We start from the raw sequence: 25,438 nt of genomic DNA, 5'->3' as shown, positions 1-25,438 counted from the left end.
TCCTTCATGTTTACATGGATGGAGCTGGAAAATGTTCTTCTTAGCAAAGTATCTCAAGAATGGAAGAAAAAGTATCCAATGTACACAGCTCTATTATGAAACTAATTTATAGCTTTCATATGAAAGCTATAACATAATTATAGCCTAAGAATATGGGGGAGAAGGGAGGGGCGGAAGTAGATGGGTGGAGGCAGGGTGATTGGAGGGATCACCTCCATGGTTTATCTCACAAGGGTACAAGTAAATCTTTCTAAAAGTAGAACACAACAACTAAGAAAATGACAAAAACGCTGTTAACCAGTTTAATGAAAATACTTCAAATTGCATATGAAAACACCACACTGTACCCCGAGATTATATTAATGTACACAGCTATCATTTAATAAAAAAAAATTAGCAGTTGCCCTTTGAACTGAAAATAGAATATGCATCTGAGAAATTATCTATCTTCCTACTTCTTCCATTAACATGTTTACTCAGCTGTCTTTGCTGCTTGCTTTTTCAGGCATGTAACAACCCAGCTATCACTTAACTTATCTGGGTTCGTCTGCAAAGAATACCCTCTTACCTTAATCACACTTTTCTCATCTATTTTAATGCATCAATGTGTTGTACAAGGGAAAAAAAAGAGAAACGTATTTTGAGAAGCAAATTATATGAGAAAATAAGTCCTTGATAATAATGGGAATGTTTCCCTATTTCTAGATAAATAGAAATGTTAAAAGCATGACTGTTAATGATACTATTCTTACTCGAAAAAGAAGCCATCACATCCCACATATATACTCTACAAGAACACAATCTAAGTATTTGCCTCAACATTGCTTCCACACTGGGACTCTATGTTAAGATGCTAATATTTTCTAATACCTCTTCTCTTTTCATTTTCAGGTTGTCTTTGTAGATGATGTCAATATGCCTGCTCGGGAGGTATACGGGGCTCAACCTCCCATTGAGTTACTTAGGCAGTGGTTAGATCATTGGAATTGGTATGACCTAAAAGATTGTTCTATGATTAAATTAGTGGACATTCAGATCATGTGTGCAATGGGACCTCCAGGTACATTTTAAGACTATTAATGGAAAATTACTCTCGCTATATCTAAAGAGGTAATTGGAGGAAACCTCTTTTGAGTTCTAATGTGTGTATATGTTCTCTATGTTTATCCACTGTGACCTAAGTGAGTATAGTACAATGGCCAGCTCTGTAAAGTGTGACCTAGGTTGGGCCATTTGCCCACCGACTCTTCCAGATCCTTTTTTTCTCCTGCCTTCTGGGATTTTTGCTCCACATTTCCTGTTTCTGTATTCCTAGAACCCAGATTCCCTGGGATAGCTCATTTTCCTCTGTGTCATTCCTTAGTGATTCAACCATAGAGAATGTTCCTGCTTCAGAGATCATCTTTCTTTTCTACTCATCTCTGGATTTAGACAGGCTGCAGAGAAGAATTTAAGTAGGAAATGGCCAAAATAGTTAACTACTAAATATCCTTTACATTTTCTATGAGAAACCTATAAGGTCAAAGGAATCTCTATGGGGAGCTTTTTTTTAAGCAAGGTCTCTAAAATGGCTTGATGCAACTAACTAAATATCTTTAAATGTTCTCTTCGTTACCTCAAGCCAGTATTCTACTCTTAAAAATATTTTTTCTTGATGTACCACTTCAGGGAAATCTCTCTGGTATCTGCTTGCTAGCCCCAACCTTTATCTGACCTGTAACACAACTTGCTCTGAGTCAGTAATTGCTCTCTGCACATACTCCGGACCACTTCGAATCATTTTTTCTAATAAAAGACTGTATCATTCCTGGGACTCCAATGGTTCCTTTGTCTCCCCCAACCGCCCCAAGCCAGTCATTTGTACTCATTTGCCCACTTTTCCCTGCCTCTTCAGGCACTGGAAAGAAGTGTAGGCTGAATGCATAATGTATCTTTTCCTCTTGGACCCGATTCCCATTTTCCAAAAATACCACAATTTTTGAATGTTTTCTGGGAGGAAGGGTTGAAGTCAGACCTGGGATCCATGACCTCTTACCTTTCTGCATCCCTTTCATCATCTCTTCAAACTTGCCCAGGTAAATCAGTGTTCATTACAATCTTATACACAGACATATGTAACTGTTTTGATCTACAGACTCATTTTACCAGTTATACAGTTTCACAAATGCATGTTTTCAGAAGCACCATGGTAAAATTTAATGATAAAAGTAAAAGATTTATCTGACTTCAAATAAATGTAAAATATAAACCTATACATTTATACAAAATATAGATTAAATGTAGGAAACACTTTTAAAATCACTTCTTTATCAAAGATTTCATGATTAAATCCCTTTTAAAAATAAATGCAGTTTGTCTATATATTTTAAAGATAATACAATTTTACAAAATGATGTGTTAAATTTTGTTATTAAAGTTTCATATTTGAAAATGTGATCATTCCTTTATGAAAGAATTATTCCTTACAGAACCTTTACATTTTCCAAGAGAAATTTATAGGTTCAAAGTGATCTTTCATTATGTTATGAAAAATCCCCAAATTTTTAGAGATTTAAGCAGCCCATGAAGAGGCTGAATGAACTACACAGATGACTTAGGAAAATGTATTTTATGATGTGGGGGAAGAATTAGACTGTCTGCCAAGGGGTAGTAAATTTCTGCCTATCGGAAGCACTTTAGAGTTTGGTCAGTCCAATCACTAGGTTCATATTAAAATTGTTTAATATTGTGTCTTTATATTGTAATGAGAATGTTTACCTTTTACTGCTTGGGCTGTGAACTTTGGACAATATGGCCAACGGCACATTCTGTCTGATTTGATTTCTCTTAGTAACACAGATCTGACCTAAGATTATGCCTACCTAGTTGAACTCATTCAGATAATTCAACTAGAGAAACAACACCTGGAGTTTAAGAGAAAAATAGTTTAGATTTCAGGGTTATCCAAAGAGATGATTACCCTTAACATCTTTGTGTGCCATGAATTTGTCCATTTTTCAAGTTATTTTAAACAGAAAATATTGTAGAAAATACTCTTGTGTATATGCTAGTAACACTGTTATGAGTTATTCTTTTTAATATTTAGGTGGTGGCCGAAATCCAGTAACTCCTCGATACATGCGACATTTCAATATTGTAACAATCAATGAGTTTAGTGATAAATCCATGTATACCATCTTCTCTAGAATCTTAAATTGGCATTTAAAAATCTGGTAAGTAATTTAACGTTTGTTTTTCATTGAGAGGTTTATTCTTTTAGAAACACATCAACATAACTAGCACTCCTTAAATATTTTCACAAAGACTTGGCTAGCAGAAATCTTGGTTTTTGAGGCTGTTCTCAGAAAACTGGTATTCCTTGCCTTCTCCAGTGGTGATGGAAGAGACAGCTGGCTTCTTGTCAAGCCAGAAATTACACATAGCCAGTCTTTTCAAATGAATACTCTTTCCCATGTGCTTTTTACCCTAATCATAAGCTTTGTCCTTTCTATCACTATCTGGACTCACTATTTTACCCTCCTCTTCCTTTTCCTTTTTTCCTTAGTTTTTTTCTATTTTCTTCCTTCTCTTTCTCTGAAAATATATTACCTATTTCGGCAATGTTTCTTATGGGTTCTATTTATATGCAGTTGTAAATGTCAGGGAGTAAACGAGGTTGAGAGGCATTTCTCTAGTGGATACTGGATTTGGAATTACAAAATGTGGGTTTCTTGGTTGGCTCCTCTGTTTACTGTTCAAATCATTTTAAGGTTCTTAAACTGTCTCTGATTTAGTCACAGTGTTCCGTCAGACATAATATAAGATAGTGAATAGAAATTAGCTTTAAAAGAAGTAAAAATCAATTATTATTATTACTATAAGGAATGATAATTTTATGAATCAAATTGATTTACTCAAAATTAAAATTTTATGTGAGTCATGCTAAATGTCATTTATGTGTGATAATTCTATATTGGTAACATTTTTCTTTTCTTTTTATTTAAAAAATAATTTTAAGCTATAAATTTCCAGAAGACTTTCTCGAAATGACCACACAAATTGTAAATGGCACAATGCTCCTATATAAAGAAGCAATGAAGAACCTCTTGCCTACTCCAGCGAAATCTCACTACTTGTTCAACCTCCGTGATTTCTCCCGTGTCATTCAAGGTGTTTGTTTGTCAAGACCAGAAACAGCAGAAACCAGTGATGTAATTAAACGTCTTTGGGTTCATGAGGTAAATTTCCATGTTACTGAAATGTGATTATATAAGAAACCTCTAGAGAAAAAGTGGGCAAAAAAAATTTAATGCCAGGTGTTGTGGCTCATGCCTATAATCCCAGCACTTTGGGAGGCCAAGGCAGAAGGATCACTTGAGACCAGGAGGTCAAGACCAGCTTGGGCAACATAATGAGACCTTGTCTCTACCAAAAATAAGTAAGTAAATAAATTTTTAAAAAGAAATATTCAGCAATTTATATTGCTGAAATTCATTCAGCTATTTGGAATTATAAAGGCCAATGAGCAAGAATATTTTTAAATATATTTAATACAAACATATTTTATGATGTTTAAAATGTTGTATCACCATATTCAGAAATTTCTGCTGATTTATAGGATAGCTCAAAGCAGACATCACTTTAAGTCAGCTTCTTTTAAGTGACTTTATCTTTGTTAGTTTTTATGTTTTTCAGGTTGAATTCTGATCTTTGTTAGTTTGGCTTCAAATTTGGAGATAGAACACCTTATAAGATGTTTTTATAAGAAGTCAATGTAGTTATTTACATTACTTATTTGTAGTCTCACTAGTTGCCAAAAGAATTACAAAGCAAACCAGTTTGAGAATTCATAGTTTGAGAGCACAGAAACTATATAAAAAGATATTTAAGCTTTTCAGGGCATAGGGTACGTGGGTTAGCATTTTCTTATAAAAACTGGGGGAAATGTTGCTGGACCAAGGAATCTATCTGCCTATCACCCAAGCCAATCAGGAAGTGGATGAGACACCAACAGTTTCACCTTTACTAACAGAAAAGCCAGCAATTTCAGAGAAGTGAGGATATCTCCTCAAAGAGCTGTTCTTCCTGGTTTCTTTTTGTTATTTTTATACTTCACAGTAAAAGTGTACATCAGGAGCATTATTAATCAGCATAGTATACATTAAACAGATCCCCCCGGTTGGTCACAAGGTCAAAATATCTCTCGCTTTCAAGGTGGCTATATCTTCAAAGTATTTTAAGTTAGACTAAATTTATAGCCAGGTAATACTTCATTGAGTACACAAATGCCCTTGGTCCTTGACTGGTAGCGTGGAGTCCAGTTCCCCAACTTATCTATGATAGTAGCTTTGGAAGTGAAAAAATAATCTGAGCACATAGGCTCATTCAGCCTTTTAGGGCCTGGCCAGCACGAAATGGTCGTTCAGGTTAACGGTGACTGCTCTCAGGAGAGGGGGAGGAAGAGAATAAAAAAACTAATACCTCAAAAATAATGTTCAATATTTTCAAATGGGCAAATAATGTGGAATAGGAGAAAACATTGTCTTCCATTCTCATATAAAAATAATATAGTTATTTTAGTAACTAAAGAAACCTAGAATATGGGAATATGCCAATATGTTAAAAACATGTGTTGCAGAGACATGATCATAAAAAGTGCTTTAAAAATCCAGTTTCCTTAGGCTTATTAGGCATGCATGTACATTTTGTATTCCTAATTCTCACACATTCAAATATTTGTCCAAGTGGAGATCCACTCCACGCAGAAATTTGGGGCACAGCAAGTTCTCTAAGACCGATTCTTTGGAAAAGATGATAAGAGATTCTTGCAGCACTCTACTGAAGGTTGCTTAATTGCCTGGGCAGGACCCATATTTTGAGACACGGCCCTAAATAGACCTTATGTGTGGTGGGCCACATGGATGACAGAAATGTGCTGAAACAGAGGGAGGCTAGACGGGGAGACGATGCTGAGTTCATTGAAGCAGTGTGTCTGGGTGTGTTACAGCTGCTATAACAAGGTACCTTAAACTGGGTAGGCTTATCAACAACAGAAATTTATTTCTCACAGTTCTGGAATAGGGAAGTCCAAGATCAAGATGCTGGAAGATCTGATGTCTGGTGAGGGCTTGTTTCATGGTTCATAGATGGTGCCTTCTCACTGCGTCCTTACATGGTGCTAGGGACAAGTCGCTCTCTGGTCTCCTTCATAAAGCCAGAAATTTCATTCATGAAGGCTTTGCCCTCTAATCTAGTCACCTCCCAAAGGCCCCCACATCTTGATCTCATCACTGTGGGAGTGAGGATTTCAACATATAAATTTCAGGAAAACAGAACTTTAGGCCATAGCAGAATGTATCGCCTAGAGCAGCGTTTAGTCCTGGGTGAATCTTATTCTAGGAAGCAGCTTGCTTCCTCCAATTCAGAAGCTTTGCTTTTGCTATTCATTCTGCTTGGAGCACTTCTTCTCCATTATCCACAAAGCTTCACGTCTGAGCTCCTTCAGATCTTTGCTCAAATATCCCTTATCACCCAAGCTGGCACTGGGTCATCCCTGCACCCCTCAGCTCTATCACCCATCCCTTGCACCCTTCTTCATAACACTGAACATCACCTGCCACCTAAATTTGTGGCCTACTTACTGTCTTTCCTACAATGGAGGCTTTCTGAGAGGAGCAACTTTATTCACTGATTTCCCCAGCTCCTGGCATACAGAAAGCACTCAATGTACATTGGTGAATGAATGAAAGGGAGAAAGGAAGGCAGGCTTACTACGTACCGTGCTCTGTCACTTGGGATTATACATGCCAGTGCTTTCTTCTAATCACGGGGGTAGTTTGTACAAGTGTGTGCTGTCATGTATTTATGGCACATACAGTTACTTTATAGCATTTGGCGTATTTTATATGGTTTTAGATGTCAGATTGAGATTTGACATGGCTGTTAAGGTCTTTGGACATTTAATGAGGTTGACTACTTAATATTTATATATATATATGTATATAAAATGTTTTGAATTAAATTCCTCAGCTCAAAACCTTGCCATAGCACTCTCCTTCATCCAGAGGAATTCAGATGAGAAGTCCAGTGCCCATAGGACCTGGTCCGTGTGCCTCTTCCCCTGTTCCCTTTAGGCTGCCTGTCACTTGCTCTCACCAGCAGCGCAGGACTCCTGGCTGTTTTCTCTGTCAGAAATGCTTTGCCCCGAGACAGTGATCCTCTCAGCTACCTCCCTCCCTGCCTTCCATTAAATGTTTCCTTCTCACTCAGGCCTGTACTGACCATTCTACTGAGTACTGAATTCTGACATCCTGCCCACACCCTAGAAGTTCCATTTTCTTTCCTTGTTTTATTTTCCTTCTTTCCATAACATTTATTAACTTCTAACATGCTATTAATGTATTTGTCCTGTTTACGGTCCACTTCCCTCAGACAGCAGGCAAGCTCCAAGAGAGCAGAGATTTCTCCTTTTTGTTCACCAATTTATCTGTGGTGCTGAGAACAATGGCTGGCACACTATCCTCAACATTCCAAAAACGTGAAGGGATTGAGCTCAATACTCTAACTTGTGCTTCATTTCAAAAAAGATTTCTTCACGGTCTAATCTGTGTCACATACTATTCTAGGTATACTTTTCCTTTCCAAAAATCATTGCCACACTAGGCAACCTAATGTAATTTCACTAAATGACTTTCAAGGTATACCACTGGCTCACTGCTTTTCATTTCCTTTGGCTTCTCCATTGCTTTTAAACTTAAGTACACATATCACCTCGTTTGCTGGTTAAATATAGCTATTCTGCAGAAACACCCCCCCCCCAACAAATAGATAAATGTATTTCAGCAAAACGAAAAGTTTTCACGCTTCCTGATGCAGATGATTTATGTGACTTGCCCAAAATGGCAGAGTGGAGTCAGGACCCAAAGTTCTGCTGACAAAATATGCAGTGCTTATGTCACACATGTATTGGTCTGCCATTACGGACTAATAATATTGGCTTAACAGCAGAAATTAATTTTCTCACAAATCTGGAGACCAGAAGTAAGATCAGTTTCAACAGCATTGGTTTTTTGCAAGGGCTCTTTTTCTGGCTTGCAGAAAGCCACCTTCTCTTTCCTCAAGGAGAAAGAGAGACTGGGACAGTGACCGTGAACTTTAATGTCCCTTCCTATTCTTATAAGGACACTAGTCCTGTTGGATCAGAGGCCCTTATAACCTCAATTAACCTTATTTACCTCCTTAAAGCTTTATCCCCAAATTTAGTCACATTGATGGTTTGGGCTTCAACATAAGAATTTGGGAAGGATTTGATGAAAGCATTTCAAATTGTATGTAAAACCAGCATATTGTGCCCCATGATTGCATTAATGTACACAGTTATGATTTAATAAAAAAAAAACTTGAAATATACAAAAAAAAGAGAATTTGGGAAGGGACACAATTCAATCCAAAACAGACTGTAACCATGGGATACTCATACCCCTTTGAGGAAATAGTTGTTATATGGGACAAGCCTGATGTTTCCTGAAATCCCTTAACATGTGCATAAAATGAGAAATTTATATTTCTTTATTACCCCCTCCAGTGACTTACAACAAAAATAATCAACAAATATCAGAACAACTCCCAAGATATTTCCTCTTCTAGAAAATGTGCTCTTTGAAAAAACTTCATGTCTGTTGATTTGTCAATAACTTTCAACATATTATCTGTCTTAGATAAGGAAATATCCCGGGAAAGAATTGAGAAACCCCAGATACGAGAGCCTAGCTCTCTTGTCCACATCTAAGTGACCAGCAAAGGTAGTCACTTACCTTCTCAAGGCCTTAAATCTCCTTGCATCTCTATAATCTACTTCAGCTCCCTGGAATTACCTTTCATCTATTAATAACCAAATGCAATGATTTATTACTCCAAATATATAGTCAAAATTCATATTTAAAATAAACATTATTATGAATCAGTCCTAATTGTTTAGATATACTTTTAATAAAACCCATAGAAATTTTCTTAAGACATTTTATATTGAAATCACCACAGAAATAATTTTAAAATATCAGAAAAAGAATCAGTTCCTAAAACAGCCTTTTAACTACTATCCAGGTCCTTAGAGTGTATTATGATCGCCTTCTGGATAATGCAGACAGAAGTTGGCTTATCAGCTACATTCAAGAAATTTTGAGAACTCATATGTATGAAGATTTTCACAAGCTTTTTAGAAATCTGGATTTTAATAAAGATGGATTGGTGGAAGAAGATGACTTACGCAGCTTAATGTTTTGTGATTTCCATGATCCCAAGAGAGAGGATACCAACTACCGAGAAATCTCAGATGTAGATAACCTTCGAGTGATAGTAGAAAGTCACCTAGAAGAATACAACAATGTCAGCAAGAAAACCATGAACCTCGTCTTGTTTCGATTTGCCATAGAGCACATCAGCAGGATTTCCAGGATTCTGAAGCAGCCCCGCAGCCATGCTCTCCTGGTTGGAGTTGGCGGCAGCGGAAGGCAGTCTGTCACCAGATTAGCTGCCCACATGGCTGATTATTCAGTTTTCCAGGTTGAAATTGCCAAGGGCTATGGTACTGTTGAATGGCGAGAGGATTTAAAAGTGATCCTCAGGAAATGTGCTGAAGGCGAGATGCAGGGTGTCTTCCTGTTTACAGACACTCAGATTAAAAAAGAGTCATTTCTTGAAGATGTCAACAATTTGCTAAATGCTGGAGAGATTCCAAATCTCTTTGCATTAGATGAGAAGCAAGAGATATGTGAGAAGATGCGTCAGTTGGATCGCCAACGAGATAAAACCAAGCAAACAGATGGAAGCCCCATCGCCCTTTTCAACATGTTTATTGATCGCTGCCGCAACCAACTGCACGTGGTCCTTGCCATGAGTCCGATTGGAGATGCATTTCGGATTCGTCTTAGAAAGTTCCCTGCTCTTGTTAACTGCTGTACCATTGACTGGTTTCAGGTATTGTATATACATTTTAGATGGATTTCTAGAAATGTTGAATCATCATCATCATCATGACTTATTTTTTAGACTGTACCCCAAAAGTGTAGGTTAGCAGAATTTTCTGATTAGTCGTAATGAAATTATAACACTTATGAAGTCATGATAATAGAAAATATTTATGAATAAATGTGATAGTATTATAGAAAGTGGTAGGCTACATGTGGGTATCAGTCAAGGTCCTGACAGGAATCAGAGCACGTTTGATCCCAAAGGGACTATTCACGGAGGTGTTGGCCAGGTTAAGGGAGCCAAGACGGGCTGTTGGAGCACTCGGGAAGTGGTAGAGCAATAGCAGGAAGTGTCACTATCCCTGACTGTCGAGGGGCAGAGGCGGGAAGAGTGTCTGTCGTGAGAGTTCGGGAGAATTCATAGAGATGGCTGTAGGGCTTCCTGACAGGAACAGGCACCAGGAACCGGGAACTCAGCTACCGCTAGACAGGGAAGGAGCACCTAGATACCTCGGCGGCCTCTCTCTTCTTCCACCCTCCAATCTCTTTCTACTTGCTACACCTACCAGAAGTCAAAGGGAAGAAAGCCTGAGTGATGCTTTTTGTAGTAAACTTCAGTATCAGGAAGCAGAGATGAGCAGCCAAAGGCAGTGAATGGGTGGGGGGTGGCTGGGTGGGGCAGCAAAGGGAGAGCAGCTGGCCCAGTGGGAAAAGTAATTTCCTTCTCCCTTCCAGCTTCAACAGTGGGTCACCGTGCTCCCTCCTCAGTAGGAAAGGTGGGCTCGAACACACAAGCATTTATAACTTTGGCAAATTTGCATAGCCTCTCTGTACTTCCACCTCCTGGTAAAATTCATTATGATTTTTACGCAAAGCAGGTTTACTGAATTTTTTTACTTTGTAGCAGATCTCATTCTAAAAGCTGGAGACGAAGCAGCAAATGAAATAGGCAAGACCTCTGCTCTCATCAAGCTTATTATCTACAGCAAAATGGGCAAAAAATAATTCTACCACACAGGGTAGCTTTAGGGAGTAAGAGGCTTTCTGAACAGGTGACCTTTAACAGGAAACCTGAAAGGCAAAAATTGCCAGGACCAAGAAGATCTGGGCAGAAAGTAGTGAAGGCAAGTGGCTGAACAGAAGGCATGGAAGGGGCGGGGAGAGAAAAGCAGGGTGACAGGAGCTCAGGGATGGGTCTGGGCAGGGTGTACTGAGGTCGGAAAGGTGAGAAAGGATGAATGAGGTTAGAGATGGGCAGACTGGCTTGGATTTTATTTTAGGAATGCTGGAAGTCTTTGAAGGGTGGTAAACTGGGAAGTATGTTACAGCTATGTAAAGAATGAAAGGCATTAGGATACTGTTAGAATAGTTCAGGAAAATGATAACAGACTTGATTAGGATGGCTGTGGTAGATAGAGGGGAAGGATGTGGAAGCTATTTTAGGGATAATGCCTACAGAACCTCAGAGAATTGGCAGGAGAATTAAATGAGATAATACTGGTAAAATGCACACAGCAAATAGACATTGCATAAGTTTAAGTCTTTTCCCTTTCCTCACTCCTGCAACACTCGTGAACAATTTCTCTAATCCCAGAACAAAGCATGAAGAGTGAATGTTACATGCACTGGCTACTGGCTCCCTGCCCTTCGCATGCAAATACCTGGGAAAAGTTCTTCGTGAATGTGTCTCTCCCACCCCATCCCTCATGCTGTTCCCCTCTGTCTCCACTATCCATAAATTGTAGCGGGATAAAGTAGTAACAGACTCATACTCAGTCGCAACCTTGATAAAGTACTAAAGGAATTTATTTCACATTTAGTCATGGCCTGAAGATGCACTACAGGCAGTTGCCTCACGATTCTTGGAAGAAATTGAGATGTCAGAGGAAATACGAGATGGCTGTATCGACATGTGTAAAAGCTTTCACACTTCTACAGTAAATTTATCAAAATCTTTCTTTGATGAACTTCAAAGATACAATTATGTGACTCCTACATCTTATCTTGAATTAATCTCTACCTTCAAACTGCTGTTAGAAAAGAAAAGAAGGTAAAAATGAAGTTTTACATTTTTAAGAAAGCTATGATAGTTTAAAAATATCCGTGCCTACAACAATAATGTAGCTAAAATGTAACAGAGATTTGTTTCATATAAATGAAGCCGGGTATTGTGGTGAACACCTGTAGTCCCTGCAGGAGGATCCCTTGAGCCTAGAAGTTTTAGCAGTGATATCACTGCACTCTAGCCTGGAAAATAGAGCAAGACTCTGTATCAAAAAAAAAAAAAGAAAGAAAAAAGAAAAAAATATATATGTACACACATATATAGCACATTATAAGCACATAATCACATTTATTGGAAAAAGGTGTGCCTTTGAGCTCTGGGGTATAGATACTTTGGCTGTGATACTGAGGAAAAACTCCTGGAGAGTGATTTTTGTTTGACAAGTAATTAGATAATAGATAAACTCTCTCTTTGTATACTGAACACCTGGGACCCCAGGGAGAGCCACTTAATAAACGTGACCAACTTTCCTTCTCTACTAAACTCTCATTTGAAAATATCAATATAAACATCAGTAAACTTATGTGCTATAGAAAGTAGCAATGTGAGCTTTTATGCTCACTCTGGTAGCTTAATGATGACTTTTATGTGCAGAAAAGTTTATTCAAACATTTCTTTGGTCCTAAAAATTAAAAACTATAAATAAACAAATAAATAAAAGTTAAAACTAAGTATATATATTTTAAAGTTTAAAAACATTAACATCAAACTAGAAAGAAACTTAGAAAATTTTAGTGGTCACTTTTAAAAGGGCCTTTGTTTAATGTTTGATTACATTCAAGACCTTATGTAAACAAAAATTTTAATATATTATTTTACTTTTCTCTTATGGGCTGATTTTATAAATCAAACTTTACTAGATACTTAAATAATTTATATATTTAGTAAGCTAAACTTACCCATATGGTGAGTGAACCTGTAGTTCTTTAAAGTGTTTGAATATTATGTATAAAATTAGTGAGATTTTTATTAAAAACATAAATCTAAATCTATCACTCGGTTGGATGATTTATATTAGAAGTTTAAGCCTGATCTATGAATTTAGCAGACCAAATTCTTTTAAAGACTTATAACACCAAATGTGCACAGATAAATAAAAGTATTAATACCGAGTCTGATTTTACTATAGTTAATTCTAAATCTCCCTGTGGCTAACCTGCTGTCTCAAGCAATTTCAAGCACCTTTCCTTATATGGGCAGCATGCTACCTGGATACAGATAGGAAACTTCTTATCCACATTAACAGTGATTATTGCTGCAGTCTCTCCTGCTGGACTGTCTAGTCTCCATGGTCCACAGCCCTGTATCTAAATCATGCTATTAGGAATTTTTCATCTACCTAGTGAAACTGGTAACTCCCACCAAGTTTTCTTACCTACCTTGGCTGGATTTCATTATTTCTTTGGCTATCAAGATAAATTCTTTCTTTATAGAGCTTAGGATCTTTAATTTAATGGAATTTTGTTCCCCCTCCACCCCTATATTTTCCTAATCAAGAGGAACAACAGCGCTTGAATATTCTGATGAAATTTTGAGTATCATGCATGTTTGATTGTGTGCTTACCATGTTTCGCCACCCTAACAGAAAGATTATAAAAGTGAGATCCAAACTTATATGAAGAGTTAAAACCTACAATTTGTAAGTTCAAACTTACAGGTTAAAAGAGTCATGGTCTTTTAGGAAGAAATATTCTTGTTGGCCTTTCCAATTTTCCAAACAATTTTTTGAAATTTTCAAACATCTCAACTTTTTTCCTTTCAAAATGCCTTGCCAACTTAAAAAAAAATTCTTCTTTACTTCAACGAGCATTTGTATCCTACGAATACTTTTTCCTTACCAACTGAAGCTTTCAGATCTCTTACTAGCAAGGTTATAACCTATAAATCAGGGGTTAAGCTAACAAAGCATCACAGTCCCATGGGATGAGCCACAGTCCTGACCCTGACCTTTCCTGTGCTTGCTGCACAAGGTCTCAACTAAGCCAAACTCACAGATAATCCGGTATTGTATGTCTAGTCCCTCAGTTCCTAATACTCTCAAACATTTTGCTTACTCACAAGGAATTCAACATGTAACAAAAATATGGCATGCTCTCACGTCTGAAGTTTTTTTTTGTGACAATCCTTTCAATGTTTTCCTGTTTACCTTTTCCAACTCAACCTAGTTTCCTACTCTAGCCTGTTTTTTGAGGTAGGTTTCTAAAATTTGTCATCTTTTACTTTGGGATATCATGGTATATCAAATATTTTTAAATGAAACAAATTATAAAGAAGAAAAGTGCTCTCTCTAGGGAGAGAACATAAATGAATGCAGATGATTAAATAATTAAAATATTAAATTTTAAATTATGATAAAATATCACATTATTTCTAATCATTTATTATTTTATAGTCATTTTATACCAAAAAGGGTACTGAGTTTTATTCACTTTTTAGTCACTTTTCCCTTAATAAGGCAATTACACCTATTTCAAGATGTGTAATACATCTTAAAATCATTTTTCACCCTTTGCAACATTCAAAATAATATATTTTGGAGTATTGAAGTTTATTTACAGTAAGTAATCATAAGAAGGAATAATCTTGTTGGAATCAGCTTTCAAAGGTGGCAAGTTTTAGAGGTCCATCATTCATTTTGATACAGGAGACTCCTTATCTTTTTATTGTTTTGAATTTCTGTTATATTTGTAGAAAATGTTAGATAAAACACAAATGATTGGCATTCTGTCTTCTCTAAAGCACTCACAACCCAGGGTTTTAGAGTTCTTATTCTTTGACGAATTGTCAATTTATGTGAAAATCTTTTACAACACTCGCTAGTTATGCCTTGAGAAAGTCTGAAAAGCTCAAGAACACTTAATTTTTTTCCTTTAATGTGGGATACAAGCCTCACGAACAACCCTTGTGTGTCCATTTGCTTTCAGTGAGGTCATGAAAATGAAAAAGAGGTATGAAGTGGGTTTGGATAAGCTGGATTCTGCAGCATCTCAAGTAGCCACGATGCAAATTGAGTTGGAGGCGCTGCATCCTCAATTAAAAGTTGCCAGCAAAGAGGTGGATGAAATGATGGTGATCATCGAGAAGGAGTCTGTAGAAGTCGCCAAAACTGAAAAAATAGTGAAAGCCGATGAAACTGTAGCAAATGAACAAGCTATGGCTGCCAAAGCCATCAAAGACGAATGTGATGCTGACCTGGCAGGGGCCTTGCCGATATTAGAGTCAGCACTGTCCGCCCTGGACACTCTCACTGCACAGGTAAGAGCGTAGACATTGCTTTCTAGAAAACATGTCGTCGTAGCTGGAGGAAGTACTTAGCATTGTCTAGTGCAGTCTTAGTTTGTCTGTCCACCTTTAATGAACCTGAAGTCATTTGAAAATTGGCAAAAGGATTCCCTAATCCACCTGAGAAAAGAAACACATGTGTATGTCAAAGACCCTACTGAAAAGGAAGAAAGCTGCCTGATATAGAACCTACCACCAAGCAACAGGTGGGGGTTTTTTTGAGAATTTACACAACTTTGCACTATAGTAACTGACAGATGTGTAAGATACAAGTATATATTAGGATTCTAAGGTGCACCTTTTTCATATTTAGGCATGATTATAATTGGGATCAACTTACCAAGATGGCTGCTTTTAGAAGTCCATCATTTATTTTAGTACATGAAGCTCCTTCCCTTATATCCACTGTATTTAAAGTAGATATATCAGTGCTAGTGGGTGGAGAGGGGGGCGATACATAAAATAATAATGTGTTTTACAGAGACTTATTTTATAATAGTATATCTTAGATTTGGTGAAATGTGGTGTTAAAAATTAAGATGTGGAAGGGAAATATTTCAATTTCGAAAGATAAAGGTAGCTTTTTAAAATAGTCCGAGGAATCTTGGCTAAATTTTGGGGTGTGATGGGAGAGAAGAGTGGAAGAGCCTTTCTTCACAACTTACTTCAAAATGGATTTCAAACAGAAATTTAAACATAAATAGCTTTATTATTATAAAATAGTAGAAAGTGTAGGTCAGATGTTTATAACTTTGAAGTGTAAATAAAAAAACATAATCTTGGAGTGGATCGGCACCTAGGATTCCCTTGGCATGAGAGAAATAAGGGGAAAAAACTCACTAAGCAATGCTATTTGAAATCTATATGCTCTATATACTCTTTGTATTTTTCAAAATTAATAAACTTTTTTAAAGTAATACATTTTAGTACCTAAAAATCAACACATTTTGTTGGACATAACACCATAGGAAGAATTTAGAAACACTTGAGAAAATATTTGAAATCTCACAAACAAAGGATTAATTTGCCTCTATGTAAAGAACTCTTAACAAATCAAGGAGAAAAAAAGTAGCTCTAGGATAGGATAGTAAATGTTGTAAGTGGGTAATCCACAAAGAGGAAATACAAATAGTCAATAAGTACATGAAAATATATCCTACTTTACTTATACTTAAGGACATATAGATTAAAATAAAATTATTTTTTGCCTACTTGGATGCCTACCATTTTTTCTGAGGGAGTAACTAATGAAATAGGCAGGCTTACATGCTTTCTAGAGAGCAGTTTGTCAATATGTGTGAAAAGCTTTAAAAATAAAAGGTATAAAGCTGTTAATTCAACATGGCAATTGTAATGTTGGAAAAATTGAGTAAAAGCCCCACAGATAAAGTAGTAGAATGGTGATGTGTATCTACATTGGAACCCTATGTAGCCATTAAAAATCAATGTTTACTAGCATGGAAGAATGTCCAGTATATATTGTTAATGAAATAGAGCAGATTTTAGCCGGGCGCAGTGGCTCATGCCTGTAATCCTAGCACTCCGGGAAGCTGAAGCAGGTAGATTGCTTGAACTTAGGAGTTCAAGACCAGCCTGAGCAAGAACAAGATCCCCGTCTCTATTAAAAATTTATTCAGCCATAAAAAAAGATGGAGATTTTGTATCTTTTATGTTTACCTGGATGGAGTTAGAACATATTCTTCTTAGTAAAGTATCTCAAGAATGAAAAAGAAAGTATGCATTGTACTCAATACTATTATGAAACCAATATATAAACACACTCTCATACAAATGATAAAACACAAATATAGTTTAAAAGGGGGGAGGGGAAAGCAAGGAGAGGAGAGGGAAGTGGGAAGGTGATTGGTCGGAGGAGGGAGGGCATTTGGTGGGATCTCACCTAATACACACAACACAAGGGTCTATTTCAAAATAAGAATAAATTATAAATATCTTAACACAGAAAATAAGTAATGAGGTAATGGTTATGTTAATCAGTTTGATTTAAGCATTCCACATTGTATATTAAATCATATTGTACCTCATAAATGTAATCAGTTATGATTTAATTAAAAATTAAATTTAAAAAATAGATTAAAATGAAAGATTTTTTTCCTGAAAGTTTAGGCCAAAAACATGGGTGTACATTATGTACTAAAAAATATGATATTCATGACAGTGATTAACAAAAATTGTATGCAAATTTATAAATACAATATGATTCTTATTATATTAATGTAAGCATACATTGGAAAAATATAGATTATTTGATAAATTGTTTCTATTTGTACACTTTTTCTGTTTACCTGTACTTTCTAAAATAGGAATGTAAAAATTTTCTAAGCAGCAAAACTCAAATTGTATTATAAGAAATATATTCTTGTATTATCATATTTTGAAAACCATTTTAAAAAATAGAAAAACTAGCTAGGTATAGTGGTGCATGCCTATAATCCCAGCTGCTTGAGAAGCTGGGGGAAGAAGATTGCTCAAGCCCAAGAGTTGGAGGTTGCTGTGAGCTATGATGCCATAGCACTCGACCCAGGGCAACAGAGTAAGACTCTGTCTCAAAAAAAAGAAAGAAAAAAAAATAGAGCTGGTTTTAAAATAGCATTATGTCATGTATACCATCATGCTTAAAATATAACATATACACATAGACAAAAATAGAATATAAACAAAAATGTTAATAGTAGTTAACTATATGTAGTAGGATTGTAGGAGACCTTTTTGTGTATAATTTCTCTGCATTTTTCTACTGTTGGCAGTAGGCATCTATTACTTTTATAGTTTTTAAGAAGCTACAAAATTCTTCTTTGTGATATTCAAATCTCTCTTTATGTGTTTCTGAAGTAGACTCTAAGTTATAGGTATCTCACATAGGCTATCTTCCTCTTATTCTTTTTGGTTTTTAATTTTTTCCTTTGGGACAAAATCCTCAACACTTTGTGATACAGTTCTATCATCATCACCATTTCTACCCAATGAACAGAAGGAGTTTCTGTATCTTAGGACTTGGTTTGAAAATAGGAGCCAATGAAAATGAATATATAAATTATATAAGCAAATACTTCTTTTTTAAGATAATGTGTTGTTATTTCAAGGATATTACAGTGGTAAAATCCATGAAGAGTCCACCTGCTGGTGTCAAGCTTGTCATGGAAGCTATCTGCATCTTGAAAGGCATCAAAGCTGACAAAATTCCTGACCCAACAGGTTCAGGAAAAAAAATTGAGGATTTCTGGGGCCCAGCAAAGAGACTCCTTGGTGACATCAGGTTTCTACAGTCACTACATGAATATGACAAGGACAATATTCCTCAAGCTTATATGAATATAATAAGAAAAAATTATATTCCAAATCCAGATTTTGTTCCTGAAAAGATCAGAAATGCTTCTACAGCAGCTGAAGGTCTATGCAAATGGGTCATAGCAATGGATTCATATGATAGGTAAGTCCTGATAAAAGGAAACCTGGCTGGTATGTTTTATTTTCACATTTGATCAGTTAAATAGGATAAAACTGAAAAGCTGGATAAGTGAAAGGCTTCTTGGAATATCGTGTCTGAATCTGCATTGTGTTTACATATTTATTGGAGAATAGAATAATATGGTGGTTCTTAAACTTTTTGGACTCCAGACTCTTTTTACTCTTTTTGTTTGATTTGGTTTTATAAGAGATAGGGTCTCTTTTGTCCAGGCTGGAGTTCAGTGATCCAATTACAGTTCACTGAAGCCTAGAACTCCTGGGCTTAAGTGATCCTCCTGCCTCCTCTTCCAAAGTAGCTGGGAACATAGGTGCACACCACCATACTGGGATAGTTTTTCAATTTTTTTTTTCTTTGAGATAGAGTCTCATTATGTTGCCCTCAGTAGAGTGCTGTGGCATCACAGCTCACAGCAACCTCCAACTCTTGGGCTTAAGCGATTCTCTTGCCTCAGCCTCCCAAGTAGCCGAAACCATAGGCATCCGCCACAATGCCCAGTTATTTTTTGGTTGTGGTTGTCATTATTGTTTGTCAGGCCTGGGCTAGATTCAAGCCCACCAGCTCTAACGTACGTGACTGGTGCTCTAGCCACTGAGCTACGAACACTGAGCCTGTTTTTCAAATTTTTGTAGAAACATGGTCTTGCTATGTTGGCAGGTTGGTCTTAAACTCCTGGCCTCAAGTGATCCTCCTGCCTCAGCCTCCAAAAGTGCTGGGATTACAAGTGTGAACCACTACTTCCGGACCACCTTTATACTCTTAAAAATTACTGAAGGCCCCAAAAAGTTTTTGTATATTTATTATATTAGAAATTAAAATGGAGAAATTTCTTAAATGCTTGTTAATTTAAGATAGCAATAACAACAGTACATGTTCATAGAAATAACTTATTTTTTAGAAATTATTTTCCTGAAAAAAGTAAAGAACAATAATTAAAAGAGTGAAATTTTATGTTTGTCAATCTCTTTAATAAGTGGTTTAATATAAGACAACTAGATTCCTGTATGTGCATCTTTATTCTACCTGTCATAATATGTTGTTTTGGTCAAGGGACAGAGAGAAAATCCAGCCCCACACAGATATTTAGTTGCACAGGGAGGACCTCCTCAGCTCCCCAAGGGCTGCACGTCTTCAGGATCCCCCCGGGGCCCCTTTGAAAACCACTTTCATAATATATTGTTGGGAGATGAGGAGCTTTTATTGACGATTGTATGAGAACAAGTATCATTCACAGAGTAATATTTATTATCCTTCAAAAAACGACCATTACTGGATGTTTTTCAAAGTCATACCCAGTTCGAATCATTATCCATTTGTAGTAATGCTATGTATGTTTCAGACCGTGACCTATTGTGTTAATCATACATTTAATTTAATGTTTTATCATGTTTTATCATTTAGTTAGAAAGATAACATGACTGACTTCATTTTCCAGATACTGAGAAGAGAATTTAGATTCATCCTTTTCGCTATAAAATCTCTTTTGTTGCTCATTCATATTTATAAGATAACTGTGTTTGGTTGAGAGTATATTCTAGGACTTTTTTTTAAAAAAGTAAAATAACAAAGATAAAATGCTTTACTTTCTCATCATCAAAATTAAGCTCCAGCCATTTGGGTTAGTTTCCACTAAGATTGTGATATTCTACATAAATATTCTATTCTCCTTTTACAGAGTCACCAAAATTCACTTTGGCAATATGTTATTTTGGGTAAAAAAATATTTATTTAAAAAACAACATGTATAGTCATTTCTTATGTCTGGGATCAAGTTTGGCTAATTCTTTGATGAAATATGGGACACAGAAAACAGTACACATTTCTGTTTATAGATAAAGAAGTGAGTCATAGTAAGGATGTTAGAAAAGTGAATTCAGTGCTAGAAAGTGTGCACGAGAATGTTAAATAGGTAGTGAATATTCTAATTTTCTTTTTTGCAGAGTGGCAAAAATAGTAGCTCCCAAAAAGATAAAACTGGCTGCAGCTGAAGGGGAGCTTAAAGTTGCCATGGACGGGCTTAAAAAGAAGCAGGCCGCCCTGAAGGAAGTGCAGGACAAACTGGCTAAGCTTCAGGACACACTTGAGTTAAATAAACAAAAGAAGGCTGACCTGGAAAACCAGGTATGTTCTGATACCTGGGGATGTATCAGGGAAAGATGAGCAAAGTCTCAATTACTGTAAATAAGAATAATGTTTTTACCAGCGTGTAATTTACCGGTCCTGTTTTCTTTGTGGCCAGGGGTTGGCAAACTATGGCCCACAGGTAAAATCTGCCTATCGGTGCTTTTATATGGCCCATGAGCTAATAATGGTTTTGACATTTTAAAATAAGTACCTACTGTAAATGGCTATGTAATACATAATATCCTAGTTTTGTCTCTTGGCTCACAAGGCCTAAAATTCTGGCCCTTTCTTAAAAAAAAAAAAAATTCCCAGTCTATACCTAAGATTACTAGAATACTGTGCTAGATTATTTAAATCATTTTTCATTTTATAAGTAAGGAAATTGAGACCCACAGGGCTAAGTGACCTAGGTTTCATAATAGTTAATGACAGAGCTGACATTAGAACTCATTACCCAGAGCAATACAGTGCCCCCAATAAAAATGTTTTAAGGCTAAAAACACTGGTCTAACTTATCTCATGATAGCGTTTTCAAAAATTAACTTCTAGGCTGGGCACAGTGGCTCACTACTATAATCACTTTGGGAGACTGGAGTTTGAGACCAGCCTAAGTAAGAGAGAAACCCCATCTCTACAAACAATAAAAAAAAGTATACAGGTGTAGTAGTGCACACCTAAAATCCCAGCCATTGGGAAGGCTGAGGCAAAAGGATTGCTTGAGTCCAGGAGAGGAAGCTACAGGGAACTATGATGATACCACTGCACTCTAACTGGGTGACAGAGCAAGACCCTGTCTCACAAAACAAAATAAGATCAAAAGTTAACTGCTAAGATCTGATTATGTTCCAGAAAAAAAAGTTAAATCATTTTATAACAGTGACTATTTTTGAATGCCTATTAAGTACAGGCCCTGTTGTTCTAAGAGCATAGGGGGCAATCGTTTTATACCATTTTGAGAAAACTAAGCACAGAAAGGTTTAGCAATCTGTTCATGGTAAACCCAGCTTCTAGACATTAAGTCTAAGACCTGAACTCAGGCAGACTGACTCTAATGGCTGGGCTTTTTCTATGCTTTTCCTGTGGTACCGTACTGCCTCTTTCTAGAGCATCTCTCCTAGATTTCTATATTTGCACGAATATAAGACATTGTACTAATCTTTAGATTGTGACCCATTATGGCATGATTTTTGAATGATCAGTTTTAGTTTGAGTAAAATAACCCATAAGTGGGTGTGCAGCTGCTCACTGCAAAGTTTTTTTCAGTTATTCTGTATGTTTGAAATGTATATTTCATAATAAAATGTTGGAAACTTATGTTATGAAATTAACATATGGCTATATGTGTACTAAAAGTCTGCTTTTGGAAGGAAAATTTTAGCTACAATATTTTTACTTAGTAGCTTCTGAGGGCAACTTTATCATAGTCCAAAACCCTCAGCTAATCATGAACATTGTTGAAAGAAGAAAAGGCAAGGAAAGAAACTAGGAAGACAGAAGACAGTTAAAGAGGGAAAATTAAAAGAGAAAAAATTTAATTTAGGAAGCATCAAAAATATTACCAATTCTGGCCAGGCACAGTGGCTCACACTCATCATCCCAAAATTTTGAGAGACCAAGGCAGGAGAATCACTTGAGACCAAGAATTTGTGACCAGCCTCAGCAACCCAGTGTGACCCCATTTCTATAAAAAAATTAGCGAGGCATAGTGGCATGCACTTGTAGTCCTCGACACTTGGGAGGCTGAGACAGGAGGATCACATGAAATTTCCCTGGAAGGTGGAGGTCATAGTAAGCTGCCATTATGCCACTATACTCTACCCTGTATGATAGAGTGAGACCTTGCCCGAAAGAAAAAAATTGGCAATTACATACCTGTTGTTTTTTTCACACTTGTCTCTAAATAAGTTGATATAATATTTTATATATTTTAATCTAAAAGCATTATTTAATATAAATGTTAATAGCGTTAGGAAAAGGTATAAGCCAAATTCTTATACCAAAGTAATCTAAATGCTTTTGCTTTTATTAATTATTGAATTCTTCTTTTCATCTGAATTATTGTTGAACCTCAAGATAAGCTTTATTTAATCTTGACTTCCAAGAGTTATGATGCTAGGTCACTTGAAAATTAAATCAAAATAATTCAAATATTCTGTTGGAATATTGCTATTGCATAAATTGAAATAGCCTTTCACCAAGTTTGCCACCTTCATAATTATCCTCCTCCCTCCCCGTTTTATCACATTGCTACTTATATATAATCATATTTGGTTGACAATCTCATGCACAAAATGTGCTCTCGGCTATTGATTGATTTCCTAATTTAAACTTAATTGCAAGTATCTGAGTAGGTTAACACAACTTAACAAACTGAAAATTGTGCTTTGTAAATAAGCACAAGTTATTAAAACTTTTAAACATTTAACCTGTAAAATCATCATTAAGTCAATTACAAGTTAAATGTGAGGATTATGTTTGTAGAGTATTTAGAATAATATACATTGAGATTATTTTAAATGGAGAGAAAGCATCCATATTTGCAGGGAGGAGAATGTTCTTTATTAATTCATGTTCAGTGTCTTGTGCTATAGGTCATTCCCTTAAATAGAACTATTCTTTGCATTATATGATAAATATAATGAGGAATTTCATAAATTTTATCAAAGTAGATAATTTATACGAAAACCTTCTAACACATCATGAACTTTCCTGTATCATACTGAGATGTGTCACTTTTTTTTTAGATAATTAAAACAATTGAGGCAGAAGTTTGTAATTAAAAAAATAATTTATCTCTGAGGGCAAAATCTTGCAGAACTTTAAACTTATTCTATGTGTAAGTGTTGGCAAAAGCTCACTCTTATTTTTGAGGTCGACCTGTGCAGCAAAAAACTAGAACGAGCTGAGCAGTTGATTGGAGGCCTTGGAGGCGAGAAGACCCGGTGGAGCCTAACGGCCCTGGATCTAGGGCAGCTGTACATCAACTTGACAGGGGACATCCTCGTTTCCTCAGGAATCGTCGCTTACCTGGGAGCCTTTACATCTAACTACAGGCAGGTAAGGGACACTCTTCCGTCTCCTCCTGACCTTCCTCTCCTCACAGCCAATATTAGCCTGAGGGGTTTTGTCTTATTTTGGTTTGGGTTTTGTGGTAAGTATAAGACACAGATAGTCTTAAAAATGTTTTGTTTGTATATTTTACTTATGCTATAAATTATCTTGAAGCCAAATGATGCTATATAAAATATACTTCTGAAATCTAATTGTTTTAGAAACAAAAAACATCTACTTATCTTTTAAATGTACTCTGAATGTACTCTACTTTAAAATGTAATCTGAAAATGGAGACTATAATGATAAATTTCAGTTCCTAAACAAGTACTGCAAAATGCTGTCAAGGCTCTGTGTGTGTATGTGTGTGTGAGAGAGAGAGAGAATGCAGTCAATCGGCTACTCCCTATCAGTCTCAATAAGTCATTTCAAATCACTTCAGAGACTGAAATTTGAGGGGTGCAAAAGCTGAGCCTGCCTAAAACCCCATCAATAAGTGGCTTCTTTGCTTAGAAGAGAAATCCAGAGTTCCCTTCGATTGACTCGCCCCCTTCTCCCTGGCTCACCTCTTGAACCCAGGGGTCAATCCTGATTCTTCTTCCAGCTTTTCTCTTTCACTTTTCACTTCCTCCCAGAATGAGACCAAACACACTTTTCAGTTCTCTTTAGAAAAGGCAAACTTGAATCCAACCCAGAATATTGCCATATCAGGAGGAGAGATTTAGAAAACTTTTAAACCCAAAAGGAAAATGGAGAGAAAGTGATGAAAATAAAGAAAAAGGAGGAATCTAGAACATCTGGCAATAATTTTTGGTGTTAAACAAAAAGAAAGAGTGTGATAATTCACCTGTATGTTGGGCTCTATAGTTCACAGCATCTGCTGTGCGTGGCCGCAACTGAGCCTCACTTAACATCAGGACCTTCTCCTAAGCAGGGTTGAATCTTGGTACTACTGTTACGATTGGTTGGAGTGTTGTGGTTTTGTTTGTTCCCAGATGTTTGAAATCTTCAGATAGAGAGTGACGCCGTCTTTAGTCCTTTGGATTCTGGTGGCCTTTGTCCTGATGCACGACCTTCATGTTCTTAACTTTGTTCATTTGCACCTTTGGACGCCTTATGTAGGGTTATGGAATTAGCATCTTGTAGCTCAGATCGTTAACATTTAACATAACCCAGTTTAGTGATAGATTTGTTTGCTTGATAATTTCAGAAACTGAACCTTACAGTGTTTAGGAAAATTACTCAAAGCCACACAGCTGGTTAATGACAGGGCAGGAATGAGACCTGTGGTCACCTGCACCCTATTTACTCTTTCTACTCTCCCACACTGACCTGGAACAGAGGAGTGGCTGCGGCCACTCTCACCCTTCCAGAGCATCCCTGGGCATCTGCACAGGCTCCTCCTGCCCAGCACTGCAGAGCCATGCTGAAAGTATGCTGGCTCTACCCACTCCGTTCCTCCCGACCCCACCCTCGCTGACA

General features: G+C 36.6%; 1 protein-coding gene across 1 annotated transcript in view; it reads left to right on the top strand.

Moving 5' to 3' along the window:
• Positions 1 to 25,438, top strand: part of DNAH7 (dynein axonemal heavy chain 7) — a 272,843-nt gene that overhangs the window by 160,543 nt on the left and 86,862 nt on the right. The window contains exons 37-45 of the mRNA XM_003796072.2: positions 892 to 1,060; positions 3,086 to 3,212; positions 3,998 to 4,217; positions 9,082 to 9,954; positions 11,768 to 11,997; positions 14,937 to 15,267; positions 18,399 to 18,745; positions 20,722 to 20,902; positions 23,777 to 23,962. Coding sequence (XP_003796120.1) covers positions 892 to 1,060; positions 3,086 to 3,212; positions 3,998 to 4,217; positions 9,082 to 9,954; positions 11,768 to 11,997; positions 14,937 to 15,267; positions 18,399 to 18,745; positions 20,722 to 20,902; positions 23,777 to 23,962 — 2,664 coding nt within the window. The remainder of the gene's footprint in view (positions 1 to 891; positions 1,061 to 3,085; positions 3,213 to 3,997; positions 4,218 to 9,081; positions 9,955 to 11,767; positions 11,998 to 14,936; positions 15,268 to 18,398; positions 18,746 to 20,721; positions 20,903 to 23,776; positions 23,963 to 25,438) is intronic.

Source organism: Otolemur garnettii, unplaced genomic scaffold (genome assembly GCF_000181295.1).
Source record: "Otolemur garnettii isolate 467f Iridium unplaced genomic scaffold, OtoGar3 scaffold00100, whole genome shotgun sequence".
Lineage (NCBI taxonomy): Eukaryota > Metazoa > Chordata > Mammalia > Primates > Galagidae > Otolemur > Otolemur garnettii.
The sequence above is the reverse complement of the archived record's forward strand: the minus strand, read 5'-3'. Positions and strand labels throughout refer to the sequence as shown.